The 15,937-nt window shown below is 29.2% G+C and overlaps 2 protein-coding genes across 2 annotated transcripts; one reads left to right on the top strand and one right to left on the bottom strand.

Annotated features, from left to right (window-relative positions):
* Positions 1-902: 902 nt before the first annotated feature.
* On the bottom strand, positions 903-3,787 carry LOC127254919 (uncharacterized). The gene is made up of 9 exons (XM_051280269.1): positions 3,346-3,787; positions 2,988-3,053; positions 2,689-2,869; positions 2,322-2,518; positions 2,165-2,215; positions 1,975-2,066; positions 1,596-1,708; positions 1,391-1,482; positions 903-1,259 (listed from the first exon to the last, which is right to left on the bottom strand). Exons 1-9 carry the CDS (start codon positions 3,679-3,681, stop codon positions 1,017-1,019), a joined length of 1,371 nt encoding a protein of 456 aa, XP_051136226.1. The 5' UTR covers positions 3,682-3,787; the 3' UTR covers positions 903-1,016.
* A 4,465-nt stretch (positions 3,788-8,252) lies between these two features.
* Positions 8,253-11,809, top strand: LOC127254931 (26S proteasome non-ATPase regulatory subunit 7 homolog A-like). The gene is made up of 10 exons (XM_051280284.1): positions 8,253-8,552; positions 9,224-9,316; positions 9,393-9,474; positions 10,088-10,184; positions 10,277-10,352; positions 10,521-10,579; positions 10,691-10,813; positions 11,057-11,114; positions 11,196-11,281; positions 11,436-11,809. Exons 1-10 carry the CDS (start codon positions 8,366-8,368, stop codon positions 11,505-11,507), a joined length of 933 nt encoding a protein of 310 aa, XP_051136241.1. The 5' UTR covers positions 8,253-8,365; the 3' UTR covers positions 11,508-11,809.
* Positions 11,810-15,937: the final 4,128 nt, after the last annotated feature.

The following is a 15,937-nucleotide window of genomic DNA, read 5'->3' as shown; positions in this document are numbered from 1 at the left end:
GATAATTTTTTTTGAATGGGACCAAAATTGATTTTTACTCGAAGATATATTATTATAAGTTAATATTCTTCTATGCACAATTTTTTTTTAGGTTGTCATAAAAAATAATATTCTTATTTTTTTAAGTAAAAATTTATTATATTTTTGTATTTTTTTACTCTAAAATGAAAAAATAATTATTATTATTACCTATTTTTATTAAAAATTGGGTCCGGACCAATGGACATACATTTGTATGACAGATGGAGTACTAAGAATGTAACTATGATTTATATCCAATGAATTTTCTTTATTTTACGTAAACACCCACAAAGAAAATATATTTTCAAAATTGTATTTAAAAAATAATAATATTTTAATTATAGTGGATAGTTAAAAATAATTTTAAAATAATTTTGGTTTTCTTTTCTAAAAAAAAAATAATGATGTGATGGTTAAATAAAATATTTATAAAAAAAATATATGATACTGTATTTTTTAAAAAATATTTATTTTATAATTAGACAATTTAAAATAAAAATAAAAATATGTATATTTTATAAACGGACAAGGGAGTATTATGATACCATATGCATAATTTGAAACTGATACACTTTCCTTCGTCCCAATTCAATATATCATTTTCATTTGTATGATTCAAAAATATCATTTTTTTATTATATTAAAAATAACCTATATATAATTACCAAAATACAACTAATTTCAACCAAAACATTCATTTTATTGTACTTGTAACGATAATAATATCAAACCATCTTCCATTTTATTATTTTCGTTTGTCTATTTCTCTTAATTACAAAATAAAGAATAAAATAAAATAAAAAATACTTTAAATTATGACGGAAGAAATATTTTTTTAACATACCAAAAACTTCCGGTACCAAACCATCCTTACCGAATAGTGAAAGAAGAATTATTTGCAATGCTCCAAATATCCCCATAAAGTTAAGTGTTGAGAATTAGGTCACAAAATCATATCATCAAAACTGCAGCATCAAATACAACTACGACTACAACTACAACAGGCAAGCTTTAAACCCCTTTTCTATTTCTTTCCCATCAAGGTTCTTACCAATGAACACGATCTTGTTCACCCGGGCTTCATCCGCCCCCCACGCCCTGTCGGGGGACCCTTGGAATATGTCGTGTACTCCCTGAAACACAAACCTCTCGTTCATCCCGTCTACAGATAGCAGCCCTTTCATTCGGTATATGTCCTCGCTTCTTTCTATCAAGAGATTTCCTAGCCACATGTTCGCCTGCTCGGTAGTATATATTGTTTACCAACTAACTATACAATCTATAATGAATTTGATTTTCTCGTCCAAAAGCATCACATTCAACGCCTATTTTTCATTTTAAAATAATAATAATAGTAATAAATTCTAACCTTTTCGAGGTCCAAAGTGCCTTCACACACTATGCTGACTGAGGAAACACCGGGGTCATGAGTGTGATCATGGGAATGGTGATCGTGGTGCTCTGCAGCATAGATCTTAGAATTAGACCAATTGTTTAATTATATGTCGGCGCTTCAGCCCATTTGCCAAACTTGTGTAAGGTATATATATATATATATTATCCAGGAGTTTTACCATGGTTGTGTTCGTGATCATGGTGATGGTCATGGTCGTGATCGTGGTGATGGTCATGGCTGTGATGATGGTGATCATCCTCGGAATGCTTAGTTTCAACAGCACTATCAATTCTGCAATGTATTTGAATAACTTGAGAAAAGTCGGAAATTTGTACAGTAATCTATATATACATATATTTATATATGTGACTAAGAATATGGCATATTGTTAATTTACGGAAAATCTTGATCATATCATCGAAAGGGTAGAGAATCAGTGTCTAAACACAACAACTAGGTGTCGCATATTGAAATAAGAATCAGAAGTAATTTAATGCAATGAAGGAACAGCTATGGAAAAAAGATATGCTCGAATTAGAGATAGAAATAGGATGAACCTTTCCAAGTCAAAGCCTCCAATACCAAGAACATAATCTAAATCAACTTTCCCATACTGCGTTCGCTTGAGCTGTGCCATCCGATTGATGCCCTGTATTTGCACGCCAAAAAAACAAAAAAGCATGATGATCAGTTAGGAGAAAAGTGGAAATGCGAAACTATTATAATGTCGAGTTTCAAGATATCTACCCTTATCCGTTCAATCACAGAAGCAACATCTGGTTCCTTTACAAGATCAGTCTGCCATTAAAACATCATGTAATTAGTATACTCACACTTTTACAGACACAAAAGGGTATACACTGCAGCTTTCGACAAGCCCATATTCTATAAATTGGAATCCTACCTTGTTCACTATTATACGATCAGCATAAGCAATCTGTTCTACAGCCTCGTTGACTACACCTTCAGGCTTAACTTCATCAAGGTGCAACCCAACATGCTTGGAATCAACAAGCGTCACCACTCCGTCAAGCTTAACCTCATTGAAGATCTGATCCTCGGCATAAAATGTCTGGATGATCGGGGCAGGATTTGCTAGCCCTGAGAAGATGAAAAATAGACACAGCAATAAGAAAATATTATTTCAAAAATTACTTGTCACACAGCCAAATGAAAAAAATGACATTAGCCAGTACATCTTGTAAATGGATCGAATATGGTGCGTAGGCCACAGTTTTGATCCAAAAGTTCTATGAGGTTATCAATTTTACCTGTTGTCTCGATGACAATATGGTCGAATTTCCCTTTCTTCCGGCTAACAAGCTCAGCAATCATCCTCACAAGATCACCCCTCACAGTGCAACAGAGGCACCCATTGTTGAGCATAACAATGTCCTCAGCTCCAGCAGCCTTTGCAGCAACTAAAGACCCGTCAATGTCAACTTCACCGTACTGTCAAATTAATCACAGCCAATAACCAAATTAATCAGGTGTAGAGCATAAATTGGGCGACGTTTCAGTGGGCTTAAAGGAATAACAGGAAATTCACAGCATTTAAGCACACCCATACCTCATTTTCAATAACTGCAATTCGTTTCCCATGATCAGCTGTCAATATGTGGTTTAGTAAGGTTGTCTGTCAAGTAAACAAATACAATTAGAACATTAAATTTGCTTTGTGGTGATCTTAACATCTCTTAAAAAGCTTAGAATCGATATCAACATGCATCCATGGCGATTTCTTATTAATCATCCAGAGCAACATCATCATTATTATATAAATTTCTATAACATTTTTAATTAAACTGAAGATACAAAGATTAACGACGAAATTGACAGAGCGACAATCTAACCCTAAAAATTAGGGGAAATAAAAATCACAATCAGTTGCATAGGCATTACTCGAAAAAGACAAACCGAACACATACCTTTCCAGAACCCAAGAAACCAGTAATAATCGTGGCTGGGATTCGATTATCAGGAGGAATTTTAGTCAAAACATCGGAATCCTCAGTTCTCGGCTCCGATGTCGCCGCGCCAGCGACGGTAAACCTCCGTGAAAAACACTTCCTTGTCTGTCTCGGTGGACACACCACTCTCGAACTGGCCGAACTCGAATGAACACTGGTAAAAAACCTGCGAGCTTGAGCAGCAACTTTGGGTGTGTTTCTGCAGAAGAAAAGGCTTGTCCGCATAGAGGAAGCCGGAAAAGATTGGACTCTGGCCAATCCAGCGAAGGCAGTGGCCATTTCCATTGACGCCATTGTTTTGGGTGGCTGCTACTTCGATTCGATAGGACTTATGGTGGGGTTGGAGAAGGGTTTCCAGAATTTTCTTCTAAAAGATATTTTCCATGGATATAATTAGACCTGTAAAATTAACCTTAAGAGCATAGCGTATTCGGTGTGTCTACATTATCATTTCTTTTTATCATTTCTCATCAATTTCGTATTTATATCCACATTTAAATTAACTCTTGTAATAATGTTATAGAATATCACCTTTAGCCCAATACTTTTAATATTTTATAAAAATAATAATAATTATTTAGTTTTGTATATTTTTGTTGTCTACTAGTTTTTTTAACATAAGTGTCTATTTTTATTTTTTTTTTTTGATTCGTTATAAATAATTTGTTATTTATTGTTTTAAAATATAATTATATATTTTAATTAAATTATTTAATTATTTTTATATATAATAATTTTTAGTAATATAATAATTATTTAAGGGTGTGTTTGTTTGGGGGTTTGGATTTTGAGTTGAGATTTGAATAGTGAAAATTTTGAATTTAAATAGTTGTATCATGTGATATAAATAAGTATTGATGTAATATTTTGAATGTAAAATTATGTTTTAGTATAATATAAAAAATGAAAAATAGATGTTTGATTTGATTTTTTTGAAAAAAAAAATGATAGAATAATGTATTTATAATTCAATCCCCAAACAAACGCACCCTAATTATATTTTATTCTATTTTTGTATTTATAGTAATATTGACAGTTTATTCATGACGGATAGAATAATAAATAAATAATATTTTTTATATAATATTTTAATTTAAAATTTTATTCTCTTTCTTGTATAAAATTATGTTAATTTTAAGAAAAAATAGATAAAAAATATATAAAAGAAAAATTAGTAAAAAAAATAATACAATGGTATTTTTTACTTAACAAAGGAAATTATATTTTTAGATGAAAAAAAAAAAACTATAAATTTAGATGACAAATTGAATAATTTATATAAATTGTGATAGTATTGTATAATTTATATTACTTATTAGAAATATTAAAATTATTCAAATTTATAAAATTAGTAGCATTTTGAAATTTGAATGTTGCAATAAACTTATATGTTGCCCGAATCATTTTTGTTTCTGACAGTTTAATTAAAAAGCTAGTTAAAGAAATTAGGGTTGTGTCTTTTGTGGGTTTTATTATAAGGTTTTAGTACTATTATTTTTTTTTGTCTCCAAAAATATTATATCTATCAATTACTTTTCATTTTTGATATTATATTATAAATTTATTTTATATTCAAAACATCAAAACAACCTCTATTTATATTACATCAAATAACTATTCGAATTCAATTTTTTACTATTAAAAAATTCAAACCAAAAAACTAAAACCCATAAATAAATACACGTTAATATTTTTATTGATAAATTGATTAAAATTGAATATAATTTATTTTAAAAAAATTTAAATATTGAATTAGATATAGAAAAAAATAGAATAAACTATTTGTTTTTTTAGCCCCAAAATTGGCCTCATTTGTCATTTTTGCAAGGCAACTTCTTTTGAAGTGATCTATTTTGTAAGTAGAAATTTTGTACACATTTGGTCATTCGGTACTGAAGATGTCCGCGTGGCACCCATGGTACGTTAGAGCATACGTGATACGCTAGGTAAATGCCACCTAATGGATATGTAGATTTTTTTTAATTTTTATTTTTTTAAATTGATATATTTTAAAAAATAAAAACTGAAAATATGTTTTTTATAACATTATAAAAAAATAAAGGTAAACTATTTTTTTTATTCGTAACTGAAACACGTAACTAGAGACTGTTTTAAAATAGTATCAAAAGTGAAAAGTTTTCGTACATTTAATCTTCCGACGCTGAAAATATCTACGTGAGATGTCGAAAAAAACGTGTCCGCCAGATCAAGCACCCTCTGACGAACACATGTATAATTTTTTTATATATTTTATTTTTAACAATTTAAATTTTTAAGTGAAATAATTATTTCACAAACATCTAACACAATATCACACTCATAAATTTTGCTTGAGTCCCTTAATTTTTTTGTTGTTTGATTAAAAAAAGTAACAAAAAAAATCTTTTAGGGTGTGTTTGTTTGGGAGATTGGATTTTAAATACACTATTCATTTCTTTTTTTTCCTCAAAAACATCAAATCAAACATTTATTTTTTATTTTTTATATTATATTAAAAATTAATTTTACATTCAAAACATCACATCAACACTTATCTATATCATATCATACAACTATTCAAATTCAAAATTTTTACTATTCAAATCCCAACTCAAAATCCAAACTCCAAACAAATTGAATTTGCATATTTGTTAGATGTGATATAAATAGATATTGACGTGATATTTTGAATATAAAATAAATTTTTAAGTATAATGTAAAAAAGAAAAATTGAATTTGAAATTTTTGAAGAGAAAAAAGAATTTTTAATAGTAAAACACATATGGTAAAAACTTACAAAAAGAAAACAATATAAATAATTTTGGCAGATATATAATATCGCAGAGGGTGCGATTCTTTAAGGTGGTTTGAAAAAAATGCTACGATTTTATTATGAATTTATATTATATATGATATATATTTTTAAATTTTAATTTATTTGTATTATAAAAAAAATTTATTCAAATGACATATATATGGTATATATTTTACTATTAAACAATAACTATTATAAATATTAAATAAATATAATATTTGGAAAAAAAGATTATATTAGGGGCTGTTTGGTTCAAAGATTTAATGGGATTCCATGAGATTTAAATTTTAAAATCCCATGAAATTCATGTTTGGTTAAAAAAAATGTGGAATTTAAAATGATGGGATTTGAAAAAAGGGTCTAAAATCCTACGAATAAGGGATGTTTTTTTTTTTTTTTTGTAATGGGGATACCTCTGTTACTTTTAAATCTCATTCTTGAAATTTTAATTTTTACATTTATATCCTCTTATTAAAAAAATAATAGTATTATATTTATATAAAAAATTAAATAATTTTAAAATTAATTATTCTTTGAATTATATATTTAATTAAATTTATATTATTTTTTATTGTACAATATTTTTTAAATAAATTAATAAATTCATTGTTTAAATTATTATTTATTATAAATTTTATTTGAATTATAAAATTATAGGGACGACCATAAGTCGGATTCAGTCGGAACTGATATTCATCCCAAATATATATTGTTAAATCCGAGATTCAAATTGGATCCGATTATACTACATCCGACCAAGACTATACCCGGTAAAACTTGATGGATCCGAAAAATCCATTTTTTTTTACAATTCTTAAATTTTAATTTAAAATTACATATGTACCAGATCTATTGTATATTAAAATTTTATGTATTTTATTAGAAAAATATTATAATAAAATAATGAGTATGTTAAACTCAAAAAATATTTTTAATATAATTATATTATTCGAAATTATTTTTTCATATGTATGGTTAATATATTATTATTATATTACCCTGATCATGACCCGGATCCAGGCCTAATACTCAAATAATTTGACTCAACTTCAAATAAATAGGTCGGGCTCGGTCAGGTCTCAAGTTTAAGCGAATCTATTGTCATCTATAAAATTATTGATATACTTTCAATTTATATTAATAATGAATTAGAGGTTTAATTTGTCAAAATAAATAAAATTTATAAGAGGACAATTATGTCATTTAGAATATAAAAAATCAAAATCCACAAAATATAAATCCCACCACATTTTACCAACCAAACATAATATGTGATTCCAAATCCTAAATATAATAAATCTCATCACATATAAATCCTACTGTGAAATCTCAATCCCACCAAAAAAATCCATGAACCAAACAACCCCTTAAAAAAGAAAAAATCCATCAACCAAACAACCCCTTAAAAAAAAAAAAAAAAAAAAAAAACTTTTGTTGCAACATGCAGCATATGTTGCATTTTGAAGAGCCGGTCCGGTTTAGACGAAATTACCGTGGAAACAGTGTTTGCACACCCCTAATATAAAATTAATATTATGAAGGATTTTTTTGGGCAGGATCACCGTGCAAAGTTTTGGACCGGAAGGGGTTTGGGGACAGACTCACAGACGGACAGAGTATGTCATTTTTATTTTTTATTTTTTTAAGTATAAATATAAAAAAAATTATAATAATTATAATTTAATAAAATATATATAATATATATGTCATTTTATAGAAAATAAAATTTTTTTATAATACAAATAAATAAAAATTTTAAAATATATATATAGATATAATATAAATTTATAATTAAATTATACAAATTAATATACATTTATATTATTATATTCATAACCATCGAATCAATACACATCAAAACTCCTCAAACTACAACCAAATTCAAATCCAAAAAAAAAATCAAAATTCAAATAAAAACCAAACACAAATCCAAATTTATCCAAAACCTCAGATATCTAGATATAAATAATCAAATAATTTACATCTTATTGGGCCTAAATATTAGTAATGGGTCAATTAAAAATTTCGGCCCAAATATAGATCCCTCAGTTAGGAATTGAGATCGAATTCAAAGGGCGATGTTTATGCCCATCTGACGAAGGTGGGGAAGAATCGCATATCTTTCCGCCCAAGAAATCAAGCTCAAACCGGCGAAGACGAAGAGGGAGTAGGCGATTTGAGGAAATGGATGTGATAAAATCGCAGCAGATATCGTCGAAGCCGATCGAGAAGGTTGTGGTGCATCCACTAGTGTTGCTGAGCATCGTCGACCACTATAATCGGGTGGCGCGTGACACCAGGAAGCGCGTCGTCGGAGTTCTGCTCGGAACTTCCTTTAAAGGCACCGTTGATGTTACCAACAGCTATGCCGGTTGGTTTCTTAGTTTCCTTTTTATGTGGTTTTGATTTGGTTGAAATTTAGGGTAGGTTTTAAATTGTGCTCGTTGCATTTTTATATATCCGATTCAATCTTGGTGGAATCTTGGCCTGAGAACTTTGACGAATTTATTAGGGTTAGAACAAAGTATGCTTATTGAAATTGGTAATTTGAGTGTTTATATTCATATCGATTTTGACATGGAAGTAGATGTGGGGAGTGACGAATTTACTAGGGTTAGAATAAAGTGTGCTTATTGAAATTAGTAATTTGAGTGCTTATATTCATATGGATTTGGACTTGGAAGCAGCTGTAGGGAGAGTATAAATTGCATGAGACTACTGCTGAAGTAATTTGGAGTTAAATAAGCTTAGGATCAAAGCTGTATGAATTCTCAATTTCTTTGTTGTGCCAAAGATCCTTATATTCATGCAATTAGCTTGATGATTTATAATAGGGCTGTGATTGGATAGACTTGTTTATATCAAAAATTCATGCTTTTTGGTGAAAACTTTCTTGAGAAAACATGTTTTGATCTAATAAATTCTGTTTTATTATTCTTTCATTGTGTAACAATGCCTCTTAGTTGATTCATGCAACTGTCATTGTTCTGCAAACTATGTGTTTCCACTGTTTTTTGTTGATGCACTGCTTTTGGTAAACAGTGCCTTTTGAAGAAGATGACCGGGACCCGAGCATATGGTTTCTTGACCATAACTATCACGAGTCAATGTTTTCCATGTTTAGAAGAATAAATGGTAAGTAATTATTCAACAGTGTTCTGATTACATAGTTTCATGAGTTTGTACTAATTAATATGTACAAACTTTTCAGCTAAGGAGCATGTTGTAGGTTGGTATAGCACTGGACCAAAACTGAGGGAGAATGACCTAAATATTCATGGACTTTTCAACGAGTAAGTTTGTTTTTTTTTATAGAGTGATGGTGTTCTTTATCTTTTCCTTTCATTGCGTTCCCCTCTTTACTTGAACATTTTCTCCTTGTGTCGTACTGTTGCAGCTTTTTGGGAGAAATTATTTCAATGTCATCTTAGTGAGGAGTGCTTCTACGATGGCATATTTTTGTTCATACTAAGATTTTTTTAATGTTAACACCCTTGTGTGACGGGTTTAGGGTTTCACATCTACTCTATATCGAGATAATTAGATTGTTATACTTGTTATGTAGATATGGTATGTATATATATCATATTTGCACCACTATTTTGAAAATTAAAATACTCTCTAATTTGGATCTGGTTGATGGATTATTCTAGCAACTCGAATCTTTTCCATCAATAAGCTCTTATGGTAGTTGCAGTTATAAGCTCTTATACCTTTATTTTTTTTTCTTTAAAAATAAGTATTTAAAAAGATGCAATCCACTTCTTTGACAAAAATAATGTTCTGAAGGGGACACACTGCTTCCAAGTCTATTTTCAGCTTGAATGGAGTTTTGTATTTTTATTCGAGTATCTATACTGTGAGCATAGCCTATGGCTTCATCCAATGTTCCTCCTTTTATTGCAGTTATGTTCCGACTCCTGTACTTGTTATCATTGATGTTCAACCAAAGGAGCTTGGAATACCTACTAAAGCTTACTACGCCGTTGAGGAGGTTAAAGAGGTATATTACAGAAGTCATCATTATCCATTGCTGATTGACGCCGATATCTGTGATGGAATGAGTATGGTTGATGTTTTTGGATGAATTTGCAGAATGCAACTCAGAAAAGCCAGAAAGTTTTTGTTCATGTTCCTTCGGAAATTGCCGCTCATGAAGTTGAAGAAATTGGTATGTTTAGCTCATGTCTCTGTCTTGAATCTATTCTGCTTCAGTATCAATAAATCATTAAAATTTTCCAATATCCAACTTTTGGATTGTAGAAAGGTATTTTATGTTCAATTTAATCCTATTTTGTGCAAACTGCCCACTACCATCACACTTACGCTTATTTTTTAGGTGTCGAACACTTACTCAGAGATGTGAAAGACACAACCATCAGCACCCTTGCAACAGAGGTTTCTTCTTTTAATCTTCATCCTTTTCAGTTTATTGATGGTCAAAGCTAATGTGTTGATCCACACATATGTTTGTGTATGTACTTACTCTTACGGATGGAAAATCTTCAGGTGACCGGAAAGCTTACTGCTTTGAAGGGATTGGATGCACGGTTAAAAGAGATCCGAAGTTATCTTGATCTGGTTATTGAGGGGAAGCTTCCCTTGAACCATGAAATTCTCTACCATCTTCAGGTATCACTCCCGGCCCACTAGAATTAGTGAAATGAATAACAATATGTGGCAGTATATACATATAGCCGATCAAAATAATAATAATAATAATAATATTGTATCCATATAGATAATTAAATTGCTGATGAATTTTAGCAATGAGTTATGTAGAACCTCCCATATTATGGACTTCCTTATTAATTAATTAGTTAATTTATTTATTTATTTGGTTTCTCGTATTGAAGTACTGTATAACTAATGCAGGATGTGTTCAACCTATTGCCGAATCTGAATGTGTCTGAATTAGTTAAAGCTTTTGCGGGTAAATTGTTGGATATCAGTTGTGTTCATTTTCTTAGTTTTTCATTCTTTACGCCTAAATTAATATGGTTTGTGGCCTCAGTAAAAACGAATGACATGATGCTGGTCATATACTTGTCGTCCTTGATCCGGAGTGTGATTGCTCTCCATAATTTGATCAACAACAAGGTATCAATATTTTACTCGATTCGCCCCAAATCCATCTCTCTCTCTCTCTATATGTATATATATATATATATTTGCCACTGATTACACATGCATTCACCACACTTTTAAACTGTATGTTGGTGTTGTAACATATTTGGTAATAACACGACTCCAGATGCTGAACAAAGAACACGAAAAGGCAGAGGACTCAAAGCCCGTGTCGGTGCCAACTGCTGCCGGAAGTTAAATTAGAGGTATTATAAAGTTAAAAATCTTTTGCAGTAGATCTCTATGGGGTGAATGCGACATTTTGGCAATGATCGAGCACTCTTTCGGAACATCACGTGATATTTCTTCGTTTAATTCGACTATGAATTGTTATTTAGCCTGGCTCACTGCAATATGAACTTACTTATGGTGTTTTTTTTTATTATTGCTATTTTTGTTATTATTTCTTTGTCAGATTTCTAATTTAAGTGTTTTTATTGAGTGCTTATAATGCAGATATGTGCAAAATCATATTCTTGTTTATGCTTCCTTTTGGTCTTATTGCTGTTTTTATTTCACTTTTATTCTCCATCATTTTGATCTATTTATTAATTTATATGCAGTTTTGAAAATATCTGATGAAATATCTAAATACAACTTATTTCAACCAAGTCATCTTTACGAAACAACCATTTTTTTATTTTTATTTTTATTTTTTTGATCGGATTTTATTTTTATTTTTATTTTTAATTGGATGGCTGATGGGAACAGTTATAACTTTTGTCCAACGTAACATATATAAGTAGTAGCAAATATGAAGGTGGTGATAGATGCATCATTTTATTCCCAATAGGGTTGTGGTTGTGTCATTTTGTGAATTTTACCATAGTTTTTACCATTCATTTTTTGTTTTTTTTTTTTTTTTTTTTTTCTATCTTAAAAAATATTGCATCAAGCAATTATTATTTTTTTTAAAATTATGCTACAAATTTATTTTATATTCAAAATATTATATCAATTTTTATTTATATCACATATTAGATTTGTTTTTTTCTTTTTATTTTAAATCTAAATCAACATTATTAACATAATAAAATTTTCAATAAAAATATATTATTTGATGTTACAAATTAGCGCATTAAAATATTATTTAAATAAAAGCTCAACTGAACACTAAATTTTAAATCAATGTCAAAAAAAAAAAAAAAAAAAAAACTATAAATATAAATTATTTTTATATTTTATTTATACTTACTATCAATGCAATATTATTATTGCTCAAATTCAATGCCCAAAACAAACAAACCTATTAAATGGAAGAGGCTATTAACAATTTTATTTTTTAAAAAATATTTTATTAAAAGAATAATATATTTTTAATGAGAATTGAAAGCAAATACACCATAAGAGCTTGTTTACTTGTGTGTTGTTTATACATTAATATTTCTTATTACTATTAAAGAAGTGTTTGATACAGGGTGTCTTCTTTCAACAAATTTATTTTAATATTTTTTTATTAATATTAAAAATATAATTTTATTTTCAAATAAAAACCACTATTAAATACAAAATATTAATTTTCTATTATTGACATATTTTTTCATACATAATATAAAAAATACATTAAATAAAAAATACTGAACATACAAATTCATATTTAAAAAAAAAAAAAAAAAACTAAATAATAATAATAATAACTTAAACGTGAAGTACAAAACCTCGAAAGGTTTGATTTGGGTTTCGAAAGAATCAAACACAATTCATCACACTATTTTGTTTATATGATTTTCAATGATATATATATATATATATATTATTTTACTTTATTAAATATTATATCAAATATCATTTAAATAAAAATTCTAATCAAAATTTTAATTTCAAAAAAAAAAAAAAAAACAAATAAACTTTCAAGACAAAAACTGTAATGTGAGCCATCGACTGTATTATCATTTAATTTTGAAACTCCAATGTCCATACTAGTGAACCAAAACCCATTTTAGTAAAATTAGTACTATATGGGTGGGCTAAAATTTATTATTTATTGTAGTGTGCCATAAAAAAGAAAAAACAAATTTATAGGATTTTAATAAAAATAAAAGTAATAAAATATTCTGTTCATCCCATATCTATATATTCATTTATTTTTTGCACAAAATTTTAAAAATATTAGTATTATATTAGGATAATGTAAAAATAATCTCTATTAATAGTGTATAATATAAATGTAACGATATTTGTTGAAAATTTTGGCCATTCGAGGTCTAATCCAAAAAGTCCCGATAAATAATTAATTAGCCCACTCAGTAGTCCGACCCATCGAATCGGTCCAAACCCTTTAATCCAAATTGATTTACGGAAATCCACCTTACTCTAAATATAATTAGTTAGGTTGTTGATTTTGTTATATTCTTAGTGAGTTGGTTACTGTGTGAGTTAGTTTAGAATAGATATAAAAGAGCGAGTTTAGGGGTGAATTATGAGCGGTGAAACCGAGTAGAGTGAAATCAAGAGTTAAGAGATAGAGGGGAGAGATCGAGAGACCGAGAGACCGAGATGAAGATGGAGAGAAACCGAGAGAGGATTCCGGTGAGTTTCCGGTGAGATTCGGGACGGTCGATTCCAGTGGGTGTCGAGGCTTGGATTGACGAGCCGACCTCCAACCTTGAGGCGTGATTACCTCGGGCCACTTTGCACCATGGATTAAGCCGACAAGTAATGTTCCTTAACCTCCGGTGAAAGATCGATGGAAGAAAGACCCGATCGGAGGTTACATCACTGTCGGAAGGAGTCCCGGAGAAGACGATCGTAGTCGCTATTCGGCGCTGTCCATAGGAGTACCGGAAGGAGAGTCGCTATCGCCGTTGTACGTCGAATCGCCGGAAGAAGCTGTCGTGAGTCGGCGCCCAGATCTCCGATTCCAGAAATCAATCTCGAAAGGGAGTTTTCTTCAAATTCTATTATGAGTGGTGATTATTAATTGAGCTGTTTGCTTGTGTTTTAATTTGCATAATCCAGAATGTCTTTAGCCTTAAGTCTTAGTTCGATTTCGGTTTATATTAATTTGGGTTTTATTCGAATTTTGCTTCCGCGAATTTATTGTTGTATTTTGTATACGAGATTTTGTTCGATAAATCCGAAAGATCCAGAAATAAATTCAAAATAATATTTGTGTAATATATTGTAAATTGAAAGAGTATTTATAAAAAAATAGATAGATTATTAAGGCACTGATGGAGTAATAATCATAATAATAATAATAATAAAATTATTTTCCTTGTGTTGGCATCGATAAGTCAGGCTCCCTCTCTAAATTCATACATATAATAATTTAGGTATGTTTATACTGTCCCTCCATATTCCGATTACTGGAAATACTATCATTTCATATTCCGATTACTGTAAATACAATAATTTACGAGAGATGTGAGTAGGAAATAATTAATAATATATTAAAAAATACTTACAATATGATATAAATAATTATAGGTTAAAATAACTAATTAATCTAATTAAAATTTAAAATTTTAAAATGTGATTATAAAGTATGTGTAGGCAATTAAAATAAATGCCTAAATTCAATTAAATATTATATATTTTGGAAGAAAATAAAATTTCAATCAAATAAATATATGTATTTAATTATACATATATGTTAATTTTTGTACAATAAATATCAACCATTAATTCAAAATTCGCCTAAAGTGGAAGATATCGTAGAAATATTATGTACATATATAGAGTCATAATAGATTTGACAGTAAATTAACTAAATCTTGTATAAAAAATATATTATAATTAATATCTTTCGTAAAAAGGAAATAATATAAAGATCTTGATTAGAAAGAAAAATTGCACAATTAAATCTTTCAAGAATGGAAACGGCATCTGACGAAAAGGAAGGATTACAAAATCTTTTTGTCGGCCAATCGAAACACTCCACGTGGCATTATCCGAAAAAGAAGCTGAGGCTACCCCTCCCATATTATATATATAAGGGTCTTGGCCAATTTATTAGACACCGGAGTTCATTCGAAAACTCGAGTAAGGGTAAGTTTCTTTAAACTCTCTATATTGTTTTTTGTGTCTTTCAAAGCGTTCTTCGATAAAAAACCGTCGATATAGACAAATGATCCAATATTGGTCGATAAATCGATAAAGTTAACGTTATTCATCGTATGTTTAAGTCAGATGAAATATCAAAATTTCAAAATCCGTTAAATAATCCATCAAAATCAATGAAAATCTTCCAAAGTTTATCCTAAAACTTTAAGATGTTCATCGCGTTTTTCATCAAATTATCAAATTCGGCCTTATTTAATCCAACAATCAAAATGACATGCCACTAAAAAGTGTTATGAAACATCAAATTCACCTCCGCAACAATCAAAGCCTAAAACCCATCAAAATAAATATCCAAAGCCGAAGCCAATGATGAAATTTACCTGTGCGAAGACCAAAATCCTTCAAAGCTGACAAAGTCAAATAAAGATCAAATCTGCCAAAAGTTGAATTAAAGAACAAATCCCAAAAAGTCTTCAAAGAAATATTTGAAGTCGAGTTGGAAAACAAATTGACCTGAAAAGAAAATCAAAGAACCCGTTACATAAAATGATTCGCATTGATTTAAATTAAATGTAATTTGTAAAAAAATTTGTATTTACGAAATTAATACGTTTTTTTTTCTAC

The sequence above is a fragment of the Andrographis paniculata genome, unplaced genomic scaffold (genome assembly GCF_009805555.1).
Source record: "Andrographis paniculata isolate CXL003 unplaced genomic scaffold, ASM980555v1 Contig52END, whole genome shotgun sequence".
NCBI classification, from domain to species: domain Eukaryota; kingdom Viridiplantae; phylum Streptophyta; class Magnoliopsida; order Lamiales; family Acanthaceae; genus Andrographis; species Andrographis paniculata.
The sequence above is the reverse complement of the archived record's forward strand: the minus strand, read 5'-3'. Positions and strand labels throughout refer to the sequence as shown.